General features: G+C 43.6%; 1 protein-coding gene across 4 annotated transcripts in view; it reads right to left on the bottom strand.

Annotated features, from left to right (window-relative positions):
* The window catches only part of FUT8 (fucosyltransferase 8), a 316,159-nt gene that overhangs the window by 50,676 nt on the left and 240,243 nt on the right, over positions 1 to 25,240 (bottom strand). For all 4 annotated transcript variants that reach the window (XM_073551365.1, XM_073551366.1, XM_073551364.1 and 1 more), the window contains 3 exons: positions 12,585 to 12,831; positions 7,480 to 7,656; positions 1,224 to 1,374 (listed from right to left, as the gene is read on the bottom strand). In XM_073551365.1, the coding sequence (XP_073407466.1) occupies positions 1,224 to 1,374; positions 7,480 to 7,656; positions 12,585 to 12,831 (575 nt within the window). The remainder of the gene's footprint in view (positions 1 to 1,223; positions 1,375 to 7,479; positions 7,657 to 12,584; positions 12,832 to 25,240) is intronic.

Genomic DNA, 25,240 nt, shown 5'->3' with positions numbered 1-25,240 from the left:
AGGGTTAGGGTTAGGGTCAGGGTTAGGGTTAAGTATGGTTTGGTTAAGGTTTAGGGTCAGGGTTAGGGTTAAGTATGGTTTGGTTAAGGGTTAGGGTCAGGGTCAGGGTTAGGGTCAGGGTTAGGGTTAAGTATGGTTTGGTTAAGGGTTAGGGTCAGGGTTAGGGTTAAGTATGGTTTGGTTAAGGGTTAGGGTCAGGGTTAGGGTTAGGGTCAGGGTTAGGGTTAAGTATGGTTTGGTTAAGGGTTAGGGTCAGGGTTAGGGTCAGGGTTAGGGTTAGGGTCAGGGTTAGGGTTAAGTATGGTTTGGTTAAGGGTTAGGGTCAGGGTTAGGGTTAAGTATGGTTTGGTTAAGGGTTAGGGTCAGGGTTAGGGTTAAGTATGGTTTGGTTAAGGGTTAGGGTCAGGGTTAGGGTCAGGGTTAGGGTTAAGTATGGTTTGGTTAAGGGTTAGGGTTAGGGTCAGGGTTAGGGTTAGTAAAGTCATGGTTTGGGTTAGTGTGAGGGGCCACCTAATGTTGGAAAAAACCGCAAACGCGGTAAAAACGCACTAAAAACGCATACAAACGTATAAAAACGCTGCGTTTTTTCATGCATGCTCATAAAAATGCTTGAAAAAAACGCAGCAGTTGTATGCTTTTGTATGCGTTTTTCAATGCGTTTTTTTGCGGGAAAAACGCGCTGCAAAAAAAAGCAAGTGTGAAACAGGCCTTAGTCACTATCTGATGACCGCTCTGTGCGGACAAAGTGTTTTTTTTCATTATCAAAGATAGATATTGTCAGAAAAAGCAAATGCTTTTGCAACTTACTGCTTATTAAAATGTGTAACTTGTTTACAGCTCATTGCGAAGGAGACCGACCATCACTGCTGTAAAGCACTATGAAGCTGGCCGGGATTAGGCAGTAACAGTGTGCTACAATGATCTTGAGCAGCTTTAAAATAGCACTTACAAGCTTAATGGAAACGAGCATGTAAGTGCTGTGCATGTTTTGCTGTCTGGCAGCCGGGGTCGGTACCCAATGAAATGGACTGTAAACAAAAGGAAATAATGGGGGAATAACACAAGAAAGGTTGAAGGGAACCCCATGTCAGATATATGGATGTAATATGGCTCTGCTGTATCACTGATGAGCCAACGATCAGGGTCACCATCTGGGAAAGCTTTCAGCATTATGGGCACATCTTGACAAGAAGAATAAAAGCTTGGTCCTTCATTTAACTCACCTGCGAGGAGAAGGTGCACACAAGAAAGTCTGACTGTGATAAGAAATGGATATCGAGGATGACGCCCCGCAAGGAATTTTCTGTGTATCGATTGTGCAGACCGGCTGACCACGATATTGAATTGTCACTGATGAACTCATACTGGGGGTATCTGCAGTGGAAACCACAACGAAAATCATGTTAAGGAATTCAGAATTGGAAATGTAGCCCCCATGTGGTGCAGGCACCCCTAGCTCAAGACTGGAGATAACCCGTGTAATTAAAGAGGGCCACTCATCAGGTAAAAAGTGCTTAGTTTTTGCTGTTCTTCCCTAAGTATTCCATTTTTTTTTTTTAAATCCGCCATATGGTTTCAGAGATATGTGCTTTTTTATTTAGTGCTACTTTTTTATGGTCTTTACAACAGGGCAAGACTAACACAATAATAAAGCAAAAGAGCATAAAGACACACCCCTGAGGATCCTCAGAGCCACACCCTTAAGTAAAGACCATAAAAATGAACAGTAAATAAAAAGGCCCACATCTCTGGAAATGTATTTCAGATTTCAAAAAATAAAATCTGTCCATTTTGGACTTGGTAACAGGTCTCCTTTAAAGGGTTTCTCCCATTAGGCTAAAGCTATTTATACATCTGCACTGAAGGTGCCATACACAGTCACTGTGGATGCAGCATGCATACAGCATGCATCTTTATTTAGTACTGCAAAAAGGCTGGACACCATGGTGGAAACCCATGAGGGATTTTGAACTGCCATAAAAAAGTTGTTCTACTCTTCTGATGGAGAAAAAGTAGGGTTAGGTGTAAACCTAGCATAACCCAGCCAATATGCTCTGTTACGACATAGGAAAATTGTTGCATTATAGGGTTCCAGTACATTTCACAGCAATTTCACCAGGACATTAAAGTAATGGAACACCGCTACCAAGGTTTTCAGAATGACTCAATGATGGCAGATTACTGTTGGATGTTACAGTGTTGTGCAAATTAATTGGGACAAAGCATTTGGACAAAGTAAAATCGTAAGTTGGTTACCAGTCAGTGATTCAAACCAGTTTTAACTGCTTTGAACAGGCACTCACACCTCCTCAAAGCAGTTAAAACTGGTTTGAATCACTGACTGGTAACCAACTTACGATTTTACTTAAAAAAATGCTTTGTCCCATTTAATTTGCACAGCACTGTATATAGGGACAACCCTGAAAAAAATTGTATCAACGACAGTCTAATGTCAAGCACTTAATTTCTGCTCAGATTTGGTTTCAATTTTGCTTGTGAAATTATTTTGGTTCAATAAAAACTATTTTGTAAGGTGAAGCATTTTTTTTTCTGATATGTAGTTTACTGTTTTCTTAAAGTTGCCAGTATATTTCCTATACCTTATACCGTATATACTCGTGTATAAGCCAACCCATGTATAAGCCGAACCCCCTAATTTTGCCACAAAATACTGGGAAAACTTATTGACTCGCGAATAAGTCTAGGGTGAAAAATGCAGCAGCTTCTGGTAAATTTCAAAAATTAAAATAGATGCCAATAAAAGTAAAATTAATTGAGACATCAGTAGGTTAAATGCTTTTGAATATCCATATTGAATCAGGAGCCACATATAATGCTCCATACAGTTCATGATGGCCCCACGGTGGCTCAGTGGATAGCAGGAATTTAGATTGTGAGCTCCATAGGGGACAGTGATGATAATGTGTGCAAACTGTAAAGCGCTGTGGAATAGTTAGCGCTATATAAAAATAAAGATTATTATTATGCTCCGTACAAAATACACCCCATATAAAAGTTAATAATGGCCCCATAAGATGCTTCATACAAAATACGTCCCATATAATGCTGCCCAAAGGTTAATAAAGGCCCCATAAGATGCTCCATAGAATAATATGCCCCATATGCTGCTCCATAAAGGTTATGACCCCATAAGATGCTCCATAGCTTATGCCCCCATATGCTGCTCCATGGATACTGCCCCATAAGATGCTCCACAGATTCTGCCCCCATAAAATGCTCCATAGTTTATGCTCCCATATGTTGCTCCATAGATTATGTCCCCATATGCTGCTCCATAGATTATGCTCCCATATGCTGCTGCTGCAAAAAAATTATATACTCACCTCTCATCACTGGGGGCCAGGTGCCGGTGTCACCGCTAGCTCAGGACCCCGGCACTGGCGATATTCACCTGTTCCCGATCCATCGCTGCATGCCGCTGTCTTCCGGGTCCCTCTGTCAGTGACTGTTCAGGCAGAGGGCGCGGCGCGCACTAACTACGTCACCGCGCCCTATTACCTGAACGTCACAGACAAAGGACGCAGAGGACAGAGCAGCGTGCAGCGGAGACAGGTGAATATTGCATATACTTACCCCCTCCTGGCGCGGTCTCTGCAGCCCCGCTTCTCCCGGTCTCAGGCTCCTTTCCTCAGTGGTCACGTGTACTGCTCATTAAAGTCATGAATATGCGCATATAGTGAGTGGTACCACATGACCGCTGAAGGAAGTAGCCTAAGACCCTGGGAGAAGCGGGGGGGGCTGCAGAGACCGCATCGGGGGGGGTCAGTATGATCTGATACCCCCGCTCCCCCGCCGCCCCCCGGTATATGACTCGCGTATAAGCCAATAGGGGGACTTTCAGTCGAAAACAATGGGCTTAAATCTCGGGTTATACGCGAGTATATATGGTAATAATGATGCTGCTCCATGGAAACTATACGTGCTACAGAAAAACTATATACATATTTGAAATCAGGACAAAAAGATAAGTACAAAGTCATCTGCGATGATTACAAAAAATATTTTTTGTAGACCGGTGTTCTTGCTCAGGTGGACTCAGGACAACAATATATGTAACAAGTTGGCTCTAATGAGAATTGTATAAATTTTCCAGGGTTCTGCACAGTGGGCAAAGCTGCCCAGTAATGTGAAGATGCCCATCCTTGTGATAGAGTCCTTTAAGAAATGCTTTATATAACGGGAGTAACAGGATAGTTAAAAAGTGCAGAAAAATAATGTAGAATTGTAGAACTGACAACGCAACAAGGATCCTAATTTGTATGAAAAGATGAGGGATTTTATGCAGAGATCTTTCATGTACAAGCCATTTGCATTTTCCATATCATTTTCTCACAATGAATCGGAGGCTTCTAGTCACTCATGAAAGAGCTGCTCTATGATAATTACACTCTAATATATCTGCAGCCACTTGTGGACTGGAACATATCTCCAGCCATTCCTGGTGCCATACCCCCTCTGCACATCATTCAACAGAGCTGCCATGATCGGCACCCCGCCGGTTCTCGCACTGTTATTACAGGATTTTTACTCATTTGCGTTAAGCTCTTCAGCTACAAGTTGATCTGTAACATTAAAGATTTAACACTCTCTTGGTTTCCAGATAGTCATATTACCAAAGAAGCAGTATGTGCTTCAAGCCATTGTCTATGCATCAACGATTAAGCCTTCTGAGTGCTGTGGGCCAGAATTAGAAGAAAAATTACCACGGTCGAAGACTGTGGAGCTGTAACTAATAGAAGGGTCAGTGGAAGGTCCCTTTAAATCACAGTCCATCAAAGTGTGGGTTTATAAGAACCTTACAAGGGGTTATCTATGCAATTTCAACTAACCTGATGGGCTGGCCCCTTAAGTAGGCCAACCACACAGAACATTGATTGCTTTGGAGGACCTATAAAATTTATGATGTAAAGCGATTTTGTCAGCAGGATTTTGCTAAGTAAACTACAGGCATTGTCAGGTTGGCGCTGTAATACTCATTAAAATGGTAACTGGGATGAAGAAATTCATCTTGTGGTTCTTGTGTAATCAGCGTTAGAAGTTTTCAGTGAATGAGACACCCATGCTCTGGGGCAGGACTGTAGGCAGAATCTTATTTTCCTGCTGTAAACAAGTGAAAGCAATGAAGGAACGGACCACAGGCCGCTCCGAAACACAAAAAGTCTGTCTCTATGTTGAGGAACACGTCTGTGCTCTGGGGTGGGATTGTAGGCAGAGACTTATCTTTCTATTCTAGGCCAGATAAACCAAGGAGAGACCTGCCCACACAGGCCCACCTCGATGCACTACCAGTCTGTCTCTATGATGAAGAACATGTTTGTGCTTCGGGGTGTCCGGTGGGCAGAGTTTTATATTCCTGCTCTAAGACAGAGAAACCAAGGAAAGACCTGCCCACGGGCTGCCCCAAGGCACAACTAGTCCTTCGCTATGAAGAGGAACTGGTTTGTGCATCAGGGCGACCTGTGGTTAGGTCTTTCCTAGGTATCTCTGGCTTAGAGCAGGAAGATAAGACTGCCCACAGGACACCCTGAAGCACAAACATGTTCCTTATCATTGAGACAGAGAGACAGACTGTTTGTGCTTTGGAGGGGCCTGTGGGCAGGTCTCTTCTTGGTTTCTCTGGCCTAGAGTACCATGATAAGACTCTGCCTACAGTCCGGCCCCAGAACACAGACATATTCCACTTCATAGAGATAGGCTGTTTGTGCTTTGGGGCAGCCTGTGGGCAGGTCTTTCCTTGGTTTCTCTTGCCTAAAGCATGAAGATAAGACTCTGCCTACAGTCCTGCCCGGGAGCATGGGCATCTCATTAACTGAAAATTCTTAACACTGATTATACAAGAACCACAAGACAGATTTCTTGACCCCAGGTATCATTTTAAATAGTGTAACAGCGCCAAACTGACAATGCCTTTAGTTTATGTAGCAAAATCCTGCTGACAGGTTCACTTAAATAGGAAATTTTGTAATTCTTTATTTCTCCTGTGTTGGCGCTGAAGGGGAATTGAACACTTGTTACTAGGTTCTTTCACATTGTAAACTTGATTGTAAGTACTAGAGAAAAAGCACACCCTATGAATCAGCCTTTTACTGGAACTTTTCATAAAACTAAAGATTGTCTTAAGTTGACGATCGCTTCAGGGAGGATCTGTCGACAGATCAAAAGTGGGCAGTCTCTGCTCTTATATTATTCCTGCTTCTCCTTTGAGGATTCAATTTTTTGCTTTTTCCAAATCCGCCATACGGTTCCAGAGATCTGGGCCTTTTTATTTAGTGTTAATTTTTTTCTTTCTTTTACTGGAGGTGTGGCTCACATGATTCTTAGGGGGTGTGTGTCTTTAGGTTGTTCTGCATTATTATTCTGTGAGCCACGCCCATTTTAAAGGCTCTATAAGTAGCACTGAATACAAAGAGCCCATATCTCAGGAACCTTATGGAAGGTTTAAAGAAAAAAAAAAAAAGCGGAGGAGCTCAGGAGAGCTGCACGAATATAATAAGAGCAAAAACTGGACACTTGAGTTGATGCCGGATCGCCTTTAAATGAAAACTGTGTAATACTTGATTTCACCTGTGGTGGCACTACAGGGTAACTGAACACTTGTGCGAGGTTCATTCACACCCTAAAATCATCTTATTGTCTGGGCTCCTTATAAGAATTTGAATAAAGCAGACAATCCCTTTAAGTACTATAAAATCCATGGCTTATGAAAATTGGCAACCAGGGACCGATGCTAAATGTTTTTCAGGTATTAAATATAAATAGGGGTCTTTGGACTCTTTCCTGACAGCAAACCACAAGAAAAAAGTATTCAGCAAGATAGATTTCAACTAGCCACTAACCAGGTTAGAAGAAGGCTCTGAAGAAGAGAGATAAGGGTTACAGACCATGCTGTCAGAACAGTCTCACTGATTCACTGGTAACTCATTCTGCAGTCTGCTACAGTTAGGTCCATATATATTTGGACAGAGACAACATTTTTCTAATTTTGGTTCTAGACATTACCACAATGAATTTTAAACAAAACAATTCAGATGCAGTTGAAAATCAGACTTTCAGCTTTAATTTAAGGGTATCCACATTAAAATTGGATGAAGGGTTTAGGAGTTTCAGCTCCTTAACATGTGCCACCCTGTTTTTAAAGGGACCAAAAGTAATTGGACAGATAAAATAATTGTAAATAAAATGTTCATTTCTAGTACTTGGTTGAAAACCCTTTGTTGGCAATGACTGCCTGAAGTCTTGAACTCATGGACATCACCAGACTCTGTTTTTCCTCCTTTTTGATGCTCTGCCAGGCCTTCACTGTGGTGGTTTTCAGTTGCTGTTTGTTTGTGGGCCTTTCTGTCTGAAGTTTAGTCTTTAACAAGTGAAATGCATGCTCAGATTAAAGTAAAAGAAATGCCCCCCAGGGATGTAAACACCCGAGATCTCGGCCACACGTGTACCAGGTCTCAAACTTACTTGGACTTTGCCTCTTGCAGTAAACCAGGATCATCTGTAGCCAAATAAACCCGTTTCTTGTCAATGTGAATCCTGCGGGCGAGGAGCTGAAAGTGTTCTTCAACGTGCACCATGTATTCCTCTATGGGGTGGAACGCCGCCTCCGTCCCAACCTTGTCTGTTCTTCTAACGTGGACTCTGAGGAGGGAAAATGTGTAATGTGAATAATATGGAGTAGGAAGAGCATCCAACTGTGGACATGATACGCCTGAAGAGGATTCACTAAGGAGGTCTGTGTAGTCAATGTCAGGCTACCATAACATCTGCATCCACTACCCAAACAAGGGAGAACATATCGCTGCCTGGATATGACTGATAAGATCACTAATACTGAGGGCAAAGCGGCAGAAAAAGGCTATTTCAGCACTGGCATGTCAGACAAAAGCGATAGAATAAACTTTCATAAGCCTACTGTATGTTTCCAGTACCCCCCAATGCTATATAGTGCATGGTACAACCCCAGGACCCATTACTATATACTGTATGGTGCGCCCCCAGGACCCCCTCAATGCTATAGTGTATGGTACATTCTCAGGACCCCCCATTGCTATATAGTGTATAGTACATCCCCAGAACCCCCCATAGCTATATAGTGTATAGCATGTCCCCAGAACCCCCCCATTGCTATATAGTGTATACTACGTCCCCAGGACGCCCCATTGCTATATAGTGCATGGTAAGTCCCCAGGACTCCCCATTGCTATATAGTGGATAGTACGCCCCCAGGACACCTCAATGCTATATAGTTTATAGTACGTCCCCATCATTTTGATATCTGAAGGAATGCCCTGTCAGATACGTCTTGGCCCAGAATACTTGCTCCCAAACTTAGCCCCCACCCTTGGCATTCCCCAAGACCAATGTTTTTCTTTAATTAACCCAAGAAACAAGGCATTTGAAGGTCCCTCCTGGGGGTGGGGTGGGGCAAAAGGCCTAGACCCTCTTTCCCAAGCAATTATCACAGGGGTGTGAATGCTTGTGCAGCTTCAAGCCAACTGGCCCCCTTTATTTGACTCAGGCTAACATGTGGCACTACAGATCCCAGACTTGAGCCTAGCCGAGAACATAATCAGAATCTGCATTTCTTTCCCCACAAGCCCATACCATTCAGCCACCTCCAGAACCCTGTATTATGGAGTTATAATGCTGTATTTGGTCTCCCTGTACAGATTAAATTCAACAGAACCCATTGGAGTTGCAGCTGTTCCGGTTAGAGCTTCGGGCAGAAAGATATGGACAGCCACAATTCTGGCCTGGAAAACCATACTCTCAGATATGGGAGGAGGAAGGCTGCCCAGCCCAGGGGCTGGCGCAGCATGAGAGAGGGAGAAGCCTAGGGGATAATATGCATCCCCGCATTTTGGACTGAGTTCTTCCACTGGCAGGAGGCCCATTACCTGACGTGGCGAGGGAATCACGTAACTAAGATTTGGACCTGTGATCACATGCTATATAACATGGTAATTGCAATCTATCTGTATTCTACCCTTGTACTACACTCTGTATAATGTTCTGTATATAATATATATATATATATATATATATACACACACACACATACATATACACACCTGTACTTTTCTAGTGTGCCCTTTCGGCGATTAAATATAAAATTGCCGTATATACTCGCGCATAAGCCGACCCATGTATAAGCCGACCCCCTTAATTTTGCCACAAAAAACTGGGAAAACTTATTGACTCGCGTATAAGCCTAGGGTGGAAAATGCAGCAGCTACTGTTAAATTTCAAAAATAAAAATAGATACCAATAAAAGTAAAATTAATTGAGACATCAGTAGGTAAAGTGTTTTTGAATAGCCATATTGAATCAGGAGCCCCATATAATGCTCCATACAAAATACGCCCCATATAATGCTGCACAAAGGTTAATATTGGCCCCATAACATGCTCCATAGAATAATATGCCCCATATGCTGCTCCACAAAGGTTATGGCCCCATAAGACGTTCCATAGATTATGCCCCATATGCTGCCCCATAAAATGTTCCATAGAATAGGCCCCATAAGATGCTCCATAGATTATGCCCCATATGCTGCCCCATAAGTTGCTCCATAGAATATGCCCCATATGCTGCCCCCAGAAGATGCTCCATTGAATATCCCCCCATATGCTGCCCCCATAAGATGCTCCATTGAATATCCCCCATATGCTGCCAGTATAAGATGCTCCATTGAATATACCCCCATATGCTGCCCCCATAAGATGCTCCATTGAATATGCCCCCATATGCTGTCCCCATAAGATGCTCCATTGAATATGCCCCTATATGCTGCCCCATAAGATGCTCCATTGAATATACTTCCATATGCTGCCCCCATAAGATGCTTAATAGAATATGCCCCCATAAGATGCTCCACTGAATATGCCTCCATATGCTGCCCCATGAGACGCTCCACTGAATATGCCCCCATATGCTGCCCCACTGAATATGCCCCCATAAGATGCTCCTCTGAATATGTCCCCATATGCTGCCCCATACGATGCTCCACTGAATATGCCCCCATATGCTGCCCCATAAGATGCTCCATTGATTATGCCCCCATATGCTGCCCCCATAAGATGCCCCATAGATTATGCCCCCATATATTACTGCTGCCGCTACTGCAGGTATTAAAAAAAAAGACATACTCACCTCTCGTCGCTAGGGGCCAGGTGAGCTGAGCAGGCGGAGACACTGGCGCGCTATGGGGGACAGGTGTCGCCGCTGGCTCAGGACCCAGCACCTGAGATATTCACCTGTCCCAGTTCCCCGCCGGGTCCCTCTGTCAGTGATTGTTCAGGCAGAGGGCGCGCACTGACTACATCATCGCGCTGTCTGAATGTCACTGACAGAGTGACCCGGCAGGAAGACAGCGGCGAGCAGCGTTGGAACCGGGACAGGTGAATATAGCATATACTTACCTTCCCCTGGTGCATCTCTGCAGCCCCGTCCTCCCACGGTCTGCCTTCCTTCAGCGGTCACGTGGTACCGCTCATTAAAGTCATAAATACGCACATATTCATGACTTTAATGAGAGGTACCATGTGACCGCTGTAGGAAGGAAAGGAGACCGTGGGACAAGCAGGGGGGCTGCAGAGACCACGCCAGGGGGGAGTCAGTATGATGTGACACCCCCGCTCCCCCACCCCCACCTACCCCCTGGCTATATTACTCGCGTATAAGCCGAAAGGGGGACTTTCAGCTCAGAAAAATGGTTTCTGACCAAAAAGTTGGTTTCTGACCAAAAAGTTGGTTTCTGACTTGATATAAGCCTTTTGTCGGACGGGGCTTGTATATCGAACGAGGAACTGGTGACAGCATCCCATACTATGTTAGTGAGGAACTCTGACAGTGACGGCCAGGAGGTTTATAAAATATATATATATATATATATATATATATATATATATATATATATATATATATATATATATATACACACACACACATACAGTGCCTTGCGAAAGTATTCGGCTCCCTGGAACTTTTCAACCTTTTCCCACATATCATGCTTCAAACATAAAGATACCAAATGTAAATTTTTGGTGAAGAATCAACAACAACTAGTGGAACACAATTGTGAAGTTGAACGAAATTTATTGGTGATTTTAACTTTTTGTGGAAATTCAAAAACTGAAAAGTGGGGCGTGCAATATTATTCGGCCCCTTTACTTTCAGTGCAGCAAACTCACTCCAGAAATTCATTGTGGATCTCTGAATGATCCAATGTTGTCCTAAATGACTAATGATGATAAATATAATCCACCTGTATGTAATCAAGTCCGTATAAATGCACCTGCTCCGTGGGAAAAGGTTGAAAAGTTCCAGGGAGCCGAATACTTTCGCAAGGCACTGTATATATCCAGCCTGGGCTGGTGATATATATCCCCTCTCACTGTGTGCACCTCAATAACTCGTACCTATAAGGGAAGCCTCTCCGGCAACTATTTGCCCTCGGTGCAGTTCCCTGACAGACCTGGGTAAAGTGGTGGCGCCAGATAGCTGATCCCTGCTGGGTCCTACTCTCCCCTTCCCAGAGGTGAGTGAAGTCGACACACCCTTTCCCCTGTGCGATCCGTCACACCCCCCATTACTATATAGAGTATGGTACGTCCCCAGGAACCCCCATTGCTATACAGTGTATAGTACACATCCCAAGGACCCCCCAATGTTATAAAGTGTATGGTACATCCCCAGGACCCCCATTGCTAAAAAGTGTATGGTACGTCCCCAGGACCTCCCAATGCTATTGTATGGTACGTCCCCAGGTCCCCCATTGCTATATACTGTATGGTATGTCCCCAGGACTCTCCATTGCTATATAGTGTATAGTACATCCTCACGACCCCCCATTGCTATTTGGTGTATGATACATCCCTAGGACAGTCCGGACCCCCAATACTATTGAGTGTCTGGTTCCATTCTCTGGAACTCTCTATACAGTCCGACCACCATTACTATACAGTGTCTGGTCCCATCTCCGGACTCTCTATATAGTCCAGACCCCCATGACTATACAGTGTACAGTACATTCTCGGGACCTTCTATACAGTCCGGACTCCCATTACTATACAGTGTACGGTCCATTCTAGGGACCCTCTATACAGTCCGGACCCCACATTACTATACAGCGTCTGGTCCAGTCTTGGGACCCTCTATACAGTCCGGACCCCACATTACTATACAGTGCCTGGTCCATTCTTGGGACCCTCTATGCAATCTGGACCCCCATGACTATATAGTGTACAGCACATTCTCGGGACCTTCTATACAGTCCGGACTCCCATTACTATACAGTGTACGGTCCATTCTAGGGACCCTCTATACAGTCCGGACCCCACATTACTATACAGCGTCTGGTCCATTCTTGGGACCCTCTATACAGTCCGGACCCCACATTACTATACAGCGTCTGGTCCATTCTTGGGACCCTCTATACAATCCGGACCCCCATGACTATACAGTGTACATTCTTGAGACCCTCTATACAGTCAGAACCGCCATTACTATACAGTGCACGGTCCAATCTTGGGACCCTCTATATAGTCAGGAACCCCATGACTCACCCGATCACTGGGTGCTTGAAGCCCAGCTTCTTGGTGGCTTCCTCGATCTCCTTCTCCAGCCAGGGCTGCGGTCGGATCAAATACTTGACAAACTGAGAGACCCACCAAACAGCGGGGTCCCCATGTAAACGCATCAGGCGGTCTGCCAGATCTTCGGGCACCCCGAGGGGCAGGTATGGGGGTCTTGGGTGAAGGCTATCCACGATGGGCAATTCCACAACTTGAACATCTTTGTCATTGGCTTCACCTGCAATGAAGGAACATGAAAGTCAACCATGGGAGAAAACAAAACTATCCTATGGCCACAGCCATGATGTATGCATGCAGCTATCGGAGGGCGACAGAGCGATAAATAATATATTTGTGACTACATACAATGACCAGTAGAGGGAGCTAGCTGCACAAATACGTACATTGTATAGGGCTGGGAGCATCTCATCAGTATGTCGTCCCCCACAGCAATGTGCACACGATACTAGGGTTGTCCTATATACGAATTGTAAAGGGCGCAATAAGCTACAAACACCTAAAGCCTAGCACAAACATAACATTAAATTCCGTTATTAATACATAAAAAGTTATAACACTGACAATTAACTGGTACTTTATTCCAGGTCTGCTCCTACTATGGGCTGATGACAGGGTCACAGCGAGCAGCCGTACTTTATTCCAGGTCTGCTCCCACTATGGGCTGATGACAGGTCACAGCCAGCAGCCGTACTTTATTCTAGGTAGGTTCCCACTATGGGTTGGTCAGGGACACAGCAAGCAGCCGTACTTTATTCCAGGTCCGCTCCCACTATGGGTTGGACAGGGTCACAGCAAGCAGCCATACTTTATTCCAGGTCCGCTCCCTCTATGGGTTGGACAGGGTCAAAGCAAGCAGCCGTACTTTAGTCCAGGTCTGCTACCACTATGGGCTGATGACAGGGTCACAGCCAGCAGCCGTACTTTATTCCAGGTCCGCTTCCACTCTGGGTTGGACAGGGTTACAGCAAGCAGCCGTATTTTATTCCAGGTCCGCTCCCACTATGGGTTGGACATGGTAACAGTAAGCAGCCGTATTTTATTCTAGGTCCGCTCCCACTATGTGTTGATGACAGGGTCACAGCCAGCAGCCATACTTTATTCCAGGTCTGCTCCCACTATGGGTTGATGACAGGGTCACAGCAAGCAGCAGTACTTTATTCCAGGTCTGCTCCCACTATGGGCTGATGACAGGGTCACAGCAAGCAGCCATAGTTTATTCCAAGTCTGCTCCCACTATGAGCTGATGACAGGGTCACAGCAAGCAGCCGTACTTTATTCCAGGTCTGCTCCCACTATGGGTTGATGACAGGGTCAAAGCAAGCAGCCTCATTTTATTCCAGGTCTGCTCTCACTATGGGCTGATGACAGGGTCACAGCAAGCAGCCATACTTTATTCCAAGTCTGCTCCCACTATGGGTTGATGACAGGGTCACAGCAAGCAGCAGTACTTTATTCCAGGTCTGCCCCCACTATGGGCTGATGACAGGGTCACAGCAAGCAGCCATAATTTATTCCAGGTCTGCTCCCACCATGGGCTGACGACAGGGTCACAGCAACCAGACATACTTTATTCCAGGTCGGCTCCCACCATGGGCTAATGACAGGGTCACAGCAAGCAGCAGTACTTTATTCCAGGTCTGCCCCCACTATGGGGTGATGACAGGGTTACAGCAAGCAGCCATACTTTATTCCAGGTCTGCTCCCACCATGGGCTGACGACAGGGTCACAGCAAGCAGCCATACTTTATTCCAGGTCCGCTCCCACTATGGGTTGGACAGGGACACAGCAAGCAGCCGTACTTTATTCCAGGTCTGCTCCCACTAAGGGCTGATGACAGGGTCACAGCCAGCAGCCGTACTTTATTCCAGGTCTGCTCCCACTATGGGCTGATGACAGGGTCACAGCCAGCAGTTGTACTTTATTCCAGGTCTGCTCCCACTATGGGCTGATGACAGGGTGACAGCCAGCAGCCGTACTTTATTCCAGGTCTGCCCCCACTATGGGCTGATGACAGGGTCACAGCCAGCAGCCGTACTTTATTCCAGGTCCGCTCCCACTACGGGTTGGACAGGATCACAGCAAGCAGCCTTAATTTATTGCCCTGGGTGGATCAAGATCAGGCTCTGGTCTCAGCAGCCATCATGTCACACACCAATCTCCTTTTTGATTAGTTTTCCGCTACATTTCTTGTTTCTGGTGATCTTGCCCTCGATGACTGAAAGAATATTGGAAGAAACAGCGCATACAAATAGAAAGCGGCACGAGCCATGTAGTCAGCCATGAGCGCGGCCAATTGTTCCTGGTCACATCACACAATGATTCTGTCTTGATCCCTTTTCCTATTAGTAATGTCGGAATTTTATCATTACCGTTATTGTCCACTAGAAAGCTGCGGTGTCGGTGGTGCTCACCTCCTGGGCTAAGACACCACAGGGCCATTCTGGGTTATTTCCCATCTTCATAGATGGATATTGTAGGATACTTCTTCTAAATACAAGCACTTTTGCCATTTACTGCGCCTTAAAATTTGCAGCTGTTGCTGAGATATTCAGACTGTAATTCTGCTTACAGCTCGTTGCCTAGGAGACCGACCACTCCTGTCTAACTTATAAGCACTGCAGTGAATCTGGCCAGGATTAGAAGGTAACTGTGCATACCAATGATCCAGGCCAGCTTCATACCGCTGCTTACAATCACAAAAGAAAAGAACTTGCAAGCAGTGCACATGTTCTGATGCCTAGCAGCGGTGGTTGGTATCCCAGGAAATAAGCGCTAAACAAAAAATGTCAATGTCTCAAAACGGCTAAAAAAAGTAACAAACAGGGAATTTGCAGAAGTGATTGTTTTTACAAGTTCTATCTGACAATACGCATTTAGAAAGATGGGAATAATTAAAGCGAACCTGTCACCTGTTTTGGCCGATATAAGATGTGGCCTCTGCCTTTCAGGGCTCATCTACAGCATTCTATAATGCTGTATATAAGCCCCGGATCCGACCTGCAAGATCAGAAAAACAAGTTTTATTATATTCACCCGGGGGCGGTTTGGTCCGATGGGTGTCGCAGGTCCGGGACCTCCCATCTTATGATTGTTGACGTCCTGCTTTCTTCATGGCTCGCTGGCATCGGGCTCCTGCGCAGGCGTACTTATCTGACCTGTTGAGGGCAGAGCAAAGTACTGCAGTGAGCAGGCGCAGGGAAAGGTCAGAGAGGTCCAGCGCCCGTGCACTGCAGTACTTTGCTCTGCCCTCAACAGGTCAGATAAGTACACCTGCGCAGGAGCCCGATGCCAGGGAGCCTGTGAAGCAAGCAGGAAGGCGGCGGACCCAGATCTGCGACACCCATCGGACCGGACCGTCACCCCGGGTGAGTATAATAAAACGTAGCAATCACAGAAAGAAGAAGACGACGGCACTCCAAAAGTGAAAAAATAAAAAAAAAGTATATTTTGGCAAATCAAGCCATATTAAAAACAAGGCTTCTTGTTTTTAATATGGCTTGATTTGCCAAAATAAACTTTGTTTTTATTTTCTCACTTTTGGAGTGCCGTCATCATCTTCTTTCTGTGATTGCTATGCTTACTAGCTTGGACGTGCACCCTCCTGCCTCATGTGTTTTGGCTCAATTTGGACATATGGACTAATTTCATAGCAGCTCCAAGTCTCTCCTCCATGTATAATAAAACGTATTTTTCTTATCTTTCAGGTCGAATCGGGGGCTTATCTACAGCATTGTAGGGTTACAGAATGCTGTAGATAAGTCCTGAAAGGCAGTGGCCACATTTTATATCAGCCAAACCTGGTGACTTTAAGAAAATCTTTGCTTGGCTAAGGAAGATCAATATCGGATTCGCATTAGTGGTGTCTATAAAACAGCACAGGTAACGTCTTGCTACCAATCCAACAAGAGAAGGCCAGAGCCCCCACCCATAGTTATAGATGAGGATGTCCCCCAACCCAGTGCCCTCGCTCTCTCCTAGTAATTTTGGCTTGTGCAATGGTGTTTATTTCAGCATGTACTATGTAACATTGTAGTGTTCATAATCTGTAGCTGGTGCCTGCAAGAGAGCAATTTATCCATCCACGCAGGGTGCAGTGTGCTTGTGTTACCAATAGGGGGATGCTAATGTGAGAAGATAAGGATTGCACATGTTGACATTCAAGATGCCCAAGCTTTGATTTTCCCTACATTTGACTTCAAGAAAGTTGGAAAGTAAGGAAAAGTATATTACATCAATGGTTAAACTCAAATGTTCCGGTGAAATCATTGATATTAACAAAAATTCATTTTCTGTTTAAAATGGACTGTTTGGAAACTTTGACCAACAAAGAAAAGTTAACGGAGAAGTCCTTCACTAAATGGTCAATCCTTATTTAGACACAGAGTCTAAGAATAGACTTAAGAAGCAATTCGATGGCACTAATTGGTACTTGCTACAAAGCATTGGAGGACACGCACCAATTTAAGGAATTTCTTCAAATGATGACACTCGCAGGAAAGGGAGGGGGGATAAGGGAAAGGGCGGGATTACTGTTCAATGTCAAGAACATACTGTAACTGTTTATACCTTTTCCTTTGTTGTTAAATTTAATAAAAAGAGTTTAAAAAAAAGTTGGAAAACCAAATTGTACATTAGAAGGTCAATTAGTTCACCCATCAAACATTTAATGGTGTTAGGCCAGCTTCAAAAATGACACTCCACTATCCAAGAAGAAACCAACTCGCAGGATTCGATGGGCACCCTGGTGGTCAAATCCCTGGCAATTAGCAACAGATTACCTATTGTATGTTGGGCCACCCCCTCTGAAGGCAGTAGACATTCATCACCTATCCATAGGATAGTTTATAAATCATAGAATGTTAGAGTTGGAAGGGACCCCCAGGGTCATCATGTCCAACCCCCTGCTCAATGCAAGACTCAGTAAACCATCTCAGTCTGTGCAGCCTTTGTGTGAAGACTTCCATTGAAGAACTCACCACCTCTTGTGGCAGCCTGTTCCACTCAGTCTCCCTCAATGTCAAAAGTTTTTTCTAATATCTAATCTGTATATTCTCCCTTTCAGTTTCATTCCATTGCTTCTCGTGTTTCCATGTGCAAGTGAGAATAATGATGATCCCTCTACACTGTGACATCCCTTCAGATATTTGTAGACAGCTAAATCTCCTCTCGGTCTTCTTTATTGCAAACTAAACATTCCCAGGTCTTTTAACCGTTCCTCATAGGACATACTTTGCAGTTTGCTCACCATCCTGGTAAATCTTCTCTGAACTTGTTCCAGTTTTTCAATGTCTTTTTTTACAGTGTGGAGCCCAGAACTGGACACAGTATTCCAGATGAGGTCTGACCAAGAAGGAGTAGAGGGGGGTAATTACTTCACATGATCTAGACTCTTTGTTTCTCGTAATACATCCCAGTCTCTGATCTATTAGTATACCCAAGTCTTTTTCACACATGCTGTTGCTTAGTTCTCATTCCTCCCATTCTGTATATGTTATTTTCACATTTCTTGCCATTTCTCCCTGTTACACTATTCTATTAGTTGCTGCCCATTGTTCAAGCTTATCTAGATCCTTCTGAATCCTTTCTCTGTCTTTTCTAGTATTAAGCCCCCATCACACACAGCGATCTCGCTAGCGAGATCGCTGCTGAGTCATAAGTTATGTGACGCCACAGCGATCTCACCAGCGAGATCGCTGTGTGTGACACTTACCAGCAACCGGCCCCCCTGCCGGGTATCGCTGATAGTCCTGGAGTGGCCAGGACATTTTTTTGATCGCTGGTCTCCCGCTGGCCAGCACGCATCGCTGCGTGTGGCAGGCGGGAGACCAGCGATCAGCGAGCTGGCGCTGGTAACTAAGGTACACATTGGGTTTCTAAGCGGCGTTGTGTACCTTAGTTACCAGCGCGTTGGTGCAGGGAGCTGGTAACCAAGGTACACATTGGGTTTCTAAGTTCCGCATGCCGCTTAGAAACCCGATGTGTACCTTGGTTACCAGCTCCCTGCACCAGCGCGCTGGTAACTAAGGTACACAGTGGGTAACTAAGCGAAGTGCGTCGCTTGTTACCCGCGTGTCGCTGTCCTGGTCGCTGGTGAAGCTGCCTGTTTGACAGCTCACCAGCGATCATGTAGCGACACACCAGCGATCCTGACAAGGTCATATTGTTGTCGGGATGGCTGGTGCATCGCTATGTGTGACGGGGCCCTTAGCTATCCCTCCTAGCTTTGCATTGTCTGCAAATTTGATTAGTTTACCTTTAGTTCCCTTATCTAGATCATTTATAAAAATGATGGACAGCACTGGGGCCAGGACAGAGCCTTGTGGTACTCATTTGCAACACTGAGGCCAAGACAGAGCCATGTGGTACCCACTTGTAACACTGGAGACCAGAACAGAGCCTTGCGGTTCCCCACTTTAAACACTCTTCCAATTAAATGCGCAACCACTTATTTTCACTCTTTGAGTACAATCACTGAGACAGTTATGAATCCACCTAACCGTAAGCCTTGTCAATACCATACTTGGGCCTTCTTTTCCAATTACAATAGTTTGAGATACTTTATCAAATGCTTTGCTGAAGTCGCTATATAGTACAACCCGTGGCAAAAATTATGAAATCACCGGCCTTGAAGGATGTTCATTCAGTTGTTTAATTTTGTAGAAAAAAAGCAGATCACACACATGGCACAAAACTAAAGTCAATTCAACTTTCTGGCTTTAAGAAACACTAAAAGAAATCAAGAACAAAAAATTTTTTTAAACCAAGCATAGGGAAAAAATTATGGAATCACTCAATTCTGAGGAAAAAATTATGGAATCAACCTCTAAATTTTCATTCCCAAATAATTTTTGCCAGGGTGGTATATCTACCGCATTTCCCTGATACACCCAGTCAGTGATTCCATCATAGAAGGAAATTAGACTAGTTTGGCATGACTTGTTTGCTACAAACCCATGCAGGCTCTGGTTAATTACTTTATTCTTATCCAAGTACTTAGATACATGCTGTTTAATAATTTGTTCAAAGATCTTTCCTGGCATAGAAGTAAGGCTCAGTGGCCTGTAATTTCCTGGCTCCGTCTTCTTTCCTTTTTTGAAGATAGGGACAGCATTTGCTCTTCTTCAATCTTCAAAGACTTCACCTGTTTTCCAGGATTTTTCAAAGATTCTAGCTAGTGGTTGTACAATTTCTTCTTCTAACACTTTCAGTGGCCTAGGATGTAATTCATCTGGACCAGGAGATTAAAATTAGCTTTTTCAGTACCTGATCACTGTACACGGCACCTTGAAAACTCTCACTGATCACTGGAATGGCGTCCTGAGCTATCGTTTCCTCTCCACTGCTAAATCAAACGTTATATCTTTGTAGGAAACCCTTTAAAAAAGGAAGCTATAATCAGAAAATGAACTTTTTTTTAAATCAAGCTTTTGGGTTACATTTTTAGAAATCTTGCAAGAATAACAATCTACACAAGGCCTTTTTTGTACTAACTTCTAACTTCCTCTTCTTTCACAAAATGCACATGTATATTATCAGCAATGAAAGGTATTGAAAAAGCTAATGAGAATGTGAAATAGTCACTGTGACATTGCCTATTGTGATTGGTGGATGCTGTGTTATCAGTCATGTATAAATGCATTATCTGCCATTGGAAGCCTGCCTCTGATGATAATGAGCCTGCTGAAAACTCTTTCTGAAAGGGCAGGAAGTTAAGAGTCTAAAAAAGCCCAGGTGGCCAGTGTGAAAATTACAAGATTACAAATTTATTTTTTAGTCTTTTTTAAAAATAGTGATACGAAAAAAAAAGTTGCTCAGATTTTTACCTTCTCAAAGCTAGAAACACAACTAACTTCATGTTTACATCACTAGACAATATGGTCAGTCGGGGTGTTAAGGTACCGGTGAGGTTAGCACAAGCGCAATAAGTATGGTCGCTTTATAAGCCACACGACATGATGCGATTACTTAGACATCCTGATGGAGGAGATCACAGGCAGCACTCGCGTCAGCTCTGCTTTTTGTCAGAATACGGAGCAAATAAAGAGCTCTTCATTTCCCATCAACACAATATGAAAGCTGTAGCATATGTCCCATTACATGGCCCTGCATGCTTTGTTCTTAATGTTATTTGAGAGCAGATGAGGATGATGGCAAGATTGTTACTTCTCTGAGACTTTCTTACTTTACACCATCATTTTCTCCCATTTTTTTTCTTACTTAAAAAGTAACTTTGATATTAAACTTATGTTCAGGCAATAGCATAAATATATTCCTGTGCATAACGCTTACATGCGGCCCCATGCTCTACCAGATGCCATAATGTTCATGAGTTTTGCACAAAATTAAAAGTGCTATTTAACCTAATTTTGTTACTTTTTAGTGCAGAAGTCATCATGTTCCACTAAGGCTGGTTTCACATTAGCATTTCTGTGCGCAGCATAGGCCTGCGTACTCTTTCCTTAAGATCCGCATAGATCCACATGTGTCTTGCGTACCTATATTTAACATTGTGTACGCAGGGACATGCATCGTGTACGGATGCGTCCACGTGCGTCGTTTTGATCCGCATGTGGATCTATGCGGATCTTAAGGACAGAAGTACGCAGGCCTACGCTACAAACAGAAACGCTAATGTGAGACCAGCCTAAATGGTGCAAAAAAAAAATTAATAAAAATTTGAGATGTACATAAACCACTACAGGACGAAAGTACATTTGGGCTCAAAACTTGTAACTTTCAAAAAAATATTAGAAAACCGTGAACACTCATGCACAATGCTGTACATTAAAAAAATGTATATGAAATAAATAAATAAAAAAAAAAAAAAAAAATCACAAATGGAAATCACAAAAACTTGACAAAAAGAGTTGCAATGCAATAATGAAGTCTTTTAGATCAAACATGCAAAGCCTACAGACACCTTTCTGCTGATTTTTTCCTATTCTCTGTTACTTTCTATGTGAAAAATACAGTAAACATCTAAATAGTCTTGATGAAAATTTTCATAGCACTTTGAGGTTGTAGAGTATGTGCAATTCCTGTACATAGATGACTGTCCTGCAAAATCTGACATAAATCTGCAAGAGCTCTGTTCTTGGCTAAGACGGCTCGTGCCGTTCTCCCAGTTCAGATGGCGATGATACGGACTTATTTTAACACCAATATTACAGCCACAATCTTAGCCTGATTAAGAGTCGACCAACTTGAACCAGCAGCAACCCGGACCGCTATAATTCTGTTAGTTTGGGTCATAAAAGCTACAGATGGAAAGGAACTTGAGACCTTGAAGATAGCATACAAGAATGGGTTGTACACAGAGATTGGAGAGGAGGCAAAGTATTCAAGGTATTCGGGAGGGCAGCAAACCCAGGCTACAGATAGGAAGAAAAGCATATGATCCTTTTTCAGTTGTTTAAGAATAATGAATGAGGGATATTTATTACACCATCTGTCCATATAAAAGACTGGTTTTGCCTCTGTTCCCCGATTTCCCAAACATCTCTATCTGTCAGTACTTGCATCTACAACTGTGTGCCAACCTGCGTCACAACTACGACCCATAGAATGTAAGCCCGCAAGGACAGGGTCCCCTCCCCTCTGCACCAGTCTGTCATTGTAAATTTGTTTACTGTTAACGATATCTATAACTTTGTATGTAACCCCCCTGCTCATGTACAGCACCATGGAATTACCGTAATGGCGCTATATAAATAAATAATAATAATGATGCATTATTAGACACAATATAACACCATGTATTTCAGTAGGAAGATCAAGCCACAAGCAGGTTCTGCAGAAGAGCTGTATAGATAAACCTGTAGGAAGCTGTATAAATGTATGCATATGCTATTTACAGAGTGGCTTTTTTTCTGCATAACTAGTAAAATGATTAAAAATAGTTGTAAAGATGAAGATAGTCATTACATATATATTTGTATATTTAGCACTATTACATTTACCTGCCTTTCATGGACAGAAAACTCTTCCTACAAACATAGAATTGATCATCAGCTGCAATAACAAAACATCAAAGGAACAATATAATTTGCCAGAAATAACAATGCATTTGTTATATCCACACACAGTGTCTAATAATAAAATCTACTTTTGTAACAGAAAAATGAATTCAAAAATACAATTGTCCAAAAGTTATCAGTGAAATACAGGAATAGTGGAAAGCAGATGAGATAAGGCTGGAGAATTGGAGAGCTGGTAGAAGAGAATGAGTCACAGTGGAATTATCAGTAGAGTCAATTACAAGAAGTGGTGCGAGGGCAGCATTTAGAGTGGGAGGAGGGAAAGCGCAAGGGTGTCGTTGAGGGAAAGAGCACGAGGGTGTCATCAAGGAGAAGAGCACAAGGGTGTAGTTGAAGTGAAGAGCGCATCGATGAGGGGGAAGAGCGTGAGAGCGTCGACGAGGGGGAAGAGCGCGAGGGCGTCGACGAGGGGGAAGAGCGCAAGAGCGTGGGGGCGTCGCGAGGGCATAATCGAGGGGGAAGAGCGCGAGGGCGTCGTCAAGGGGGAAGAGCGCAAGGGCGTCATCAAAGAGTAAATCACAAGGGCATAGTTGAGGGGAAGAGAACGAAGATGTTGTCAAGAAGAGTGAGAGGGCGTCATCAAGGAGAACAGCACGAGGGCATCGTCAATGGGAAGAGCACGAGGGCGTCATCAAGGAGAGGAGCACAAGGGCGTTGTGGAAGGGAAGAGTGCGAGGGCGTCATCAAGGAGAAGAGCATGAGGGCGTTTTTAATGAGAAGAGAGCGAGTGTGTTGTCGAAGGGAAAAGTACCTGACAGGGGATAAATGGCACCAATAGAGAAGACTCAGATAAGAAACAGATGCATCTTATTAATATTTTAGCTCAAGTTGTTAGTAACATTATTTAATAACTCAGAAATTTCAATTATAAAGTATCAGTTTGGTTTCAGAACCATCTGACCATTTCTAGGACTCCGATATCACAAAACAAACAGTTTACTTTGGCTCCACTTGATATTCTCTAGACGCCAGGTAGTAAATTAATTCAAGACTTAATCAGTCGAACGTCAATAACTTCTGCCCTAAATCTCAAATGACACAAAATAAGATAAGTGTCTTAAGTGACCTGTGGAGAGTGAACTGTGTCATATAACAGATGCAATGGTCGCTGCTGCGGCACTGCTTTATGTTAAGAAAATACACAAAAACTAGGACATGTCCCAAATTGGCAGCGGCTTGCCAAAGCAAACACGTAAAAATAGCGGTAAGTGAAGGCCATTTGTTTGCTCATTGAATCTGAAGCAATAAATCTGACTGTGAAACAAAGACTAAAAGTATAAATGAATGTTATATTCCCCATGTCTCTGGTATGCTATTCACCCACAGAACAAAGGCTGGCGAGAGAAAAATACACTGAATAATTACACACAAAAAAAGAAAACTCCAACATGATGCCAATGGGTATGAAAAACAATGTGTTACGGAGAGCCAATTACACGTCCAAACTAAAGGCTAAAAACAAAGAAACTATCCAGACCAACATCTATATTATTACATGAATACGCAGGTGCAAGTGCACTTTGGCTGCAACAGACACTATATGTGTGTGTATATATATATATATATATATATATATATATATATATATATATATATTTTTTTTTTTTTTTTGGAAGGCACAACAAGTGCTGGCAATATCCCAAAAGTAATAGGAATCAAAAAATAACTCTTAGCCATGCAAAAGGAGTTCAAAAGACTCATGTCTGACAGCCATTCCATTCCATTGTCAGTTGAATTCCAACCAGAGTACACCTCATTCTACTTAATGTGCTTCTGATTAGGTGATCACCTGAACCAATTCCTATTTAACGAGGGAAAGTATAAAAACCCTGCTGCAGTGTTCACAATCCTCTTGCAATAGGACAAGCTGGATGGCAAAACAAGTGCTAGTAATATCCCAAAAGTAATAAGAATGAAAAAAATAACTTTTAATCATGCCAAATGAGTTGAAAAGAAAAGTCTTGAGTGAGGAAAGGAAGGGCTCAATTCTGGCTTTACTAACAGAGGGATACAGGAACGTCATGTTGCCTCCATCCTTAAAATGTCTAAGACGGCAGTCCATTACAACAAGGTCAAACAGCAGACATTAGGGATAACAAAGCCACAAACCAGCAGAGTGCAAAAACGACTCTCCACTGACTGGGATGACCCTCATCTTACTTGAATGTCACTCAGCAACCGCAGGATGACATCAAGTGACCTACAAAAGGAATGGAAAATGCCAGCTGGAGTTAATGCACGGCAAGAACAGTTCGTAACAGGCTCCTAGAGGCAGGGCTCAAGTCATGTAAAGCTAGAAAAAAGGCTTTCATCAATGAGAAGCAAAGGAGAGCCAGGCTGAAGCTTGCCAAAGACCATAAGGATTGGACCATATTGGACTGGAGTAAGGTAATCTTCTCTGATGAGTCTAATTTTCAGCTTTGCTCAACACTTGGTTGTTTAATGGTTAGACGGAGACTTGGAGAGGCATACAAGCCACAGTGTCTTGCACCCACTGTGAAATTTGGTGGAGAATCGGTGATGATCTGGGGATGCTTCAGCAAGGCTGGAAGTGGGCAGGTTAATCTTTGCGAAGGATGTATGAATCA

This window comes from Dendrobates tinctorius, unplaced genomic scaffold (genome assembly GCF_039654945.1).
Source record: "Dendrobates tinctorius isolate UK_male_01 unplaced genomic scaffold, ASM3965494v1 ptg000175l, whole genome shotgun sequence".
Taxonomy (NCBI): Eukaryota; Metazoa; Chordata; class Amphibia; order Anura; family Dendrobatidae; genus Dendrobates; species Dendrobates tinctorius.
Note: the sequence above shows the minus strand (reverse complement) of the source record. Positions and strands in the feature narration are given on the sequence as shown.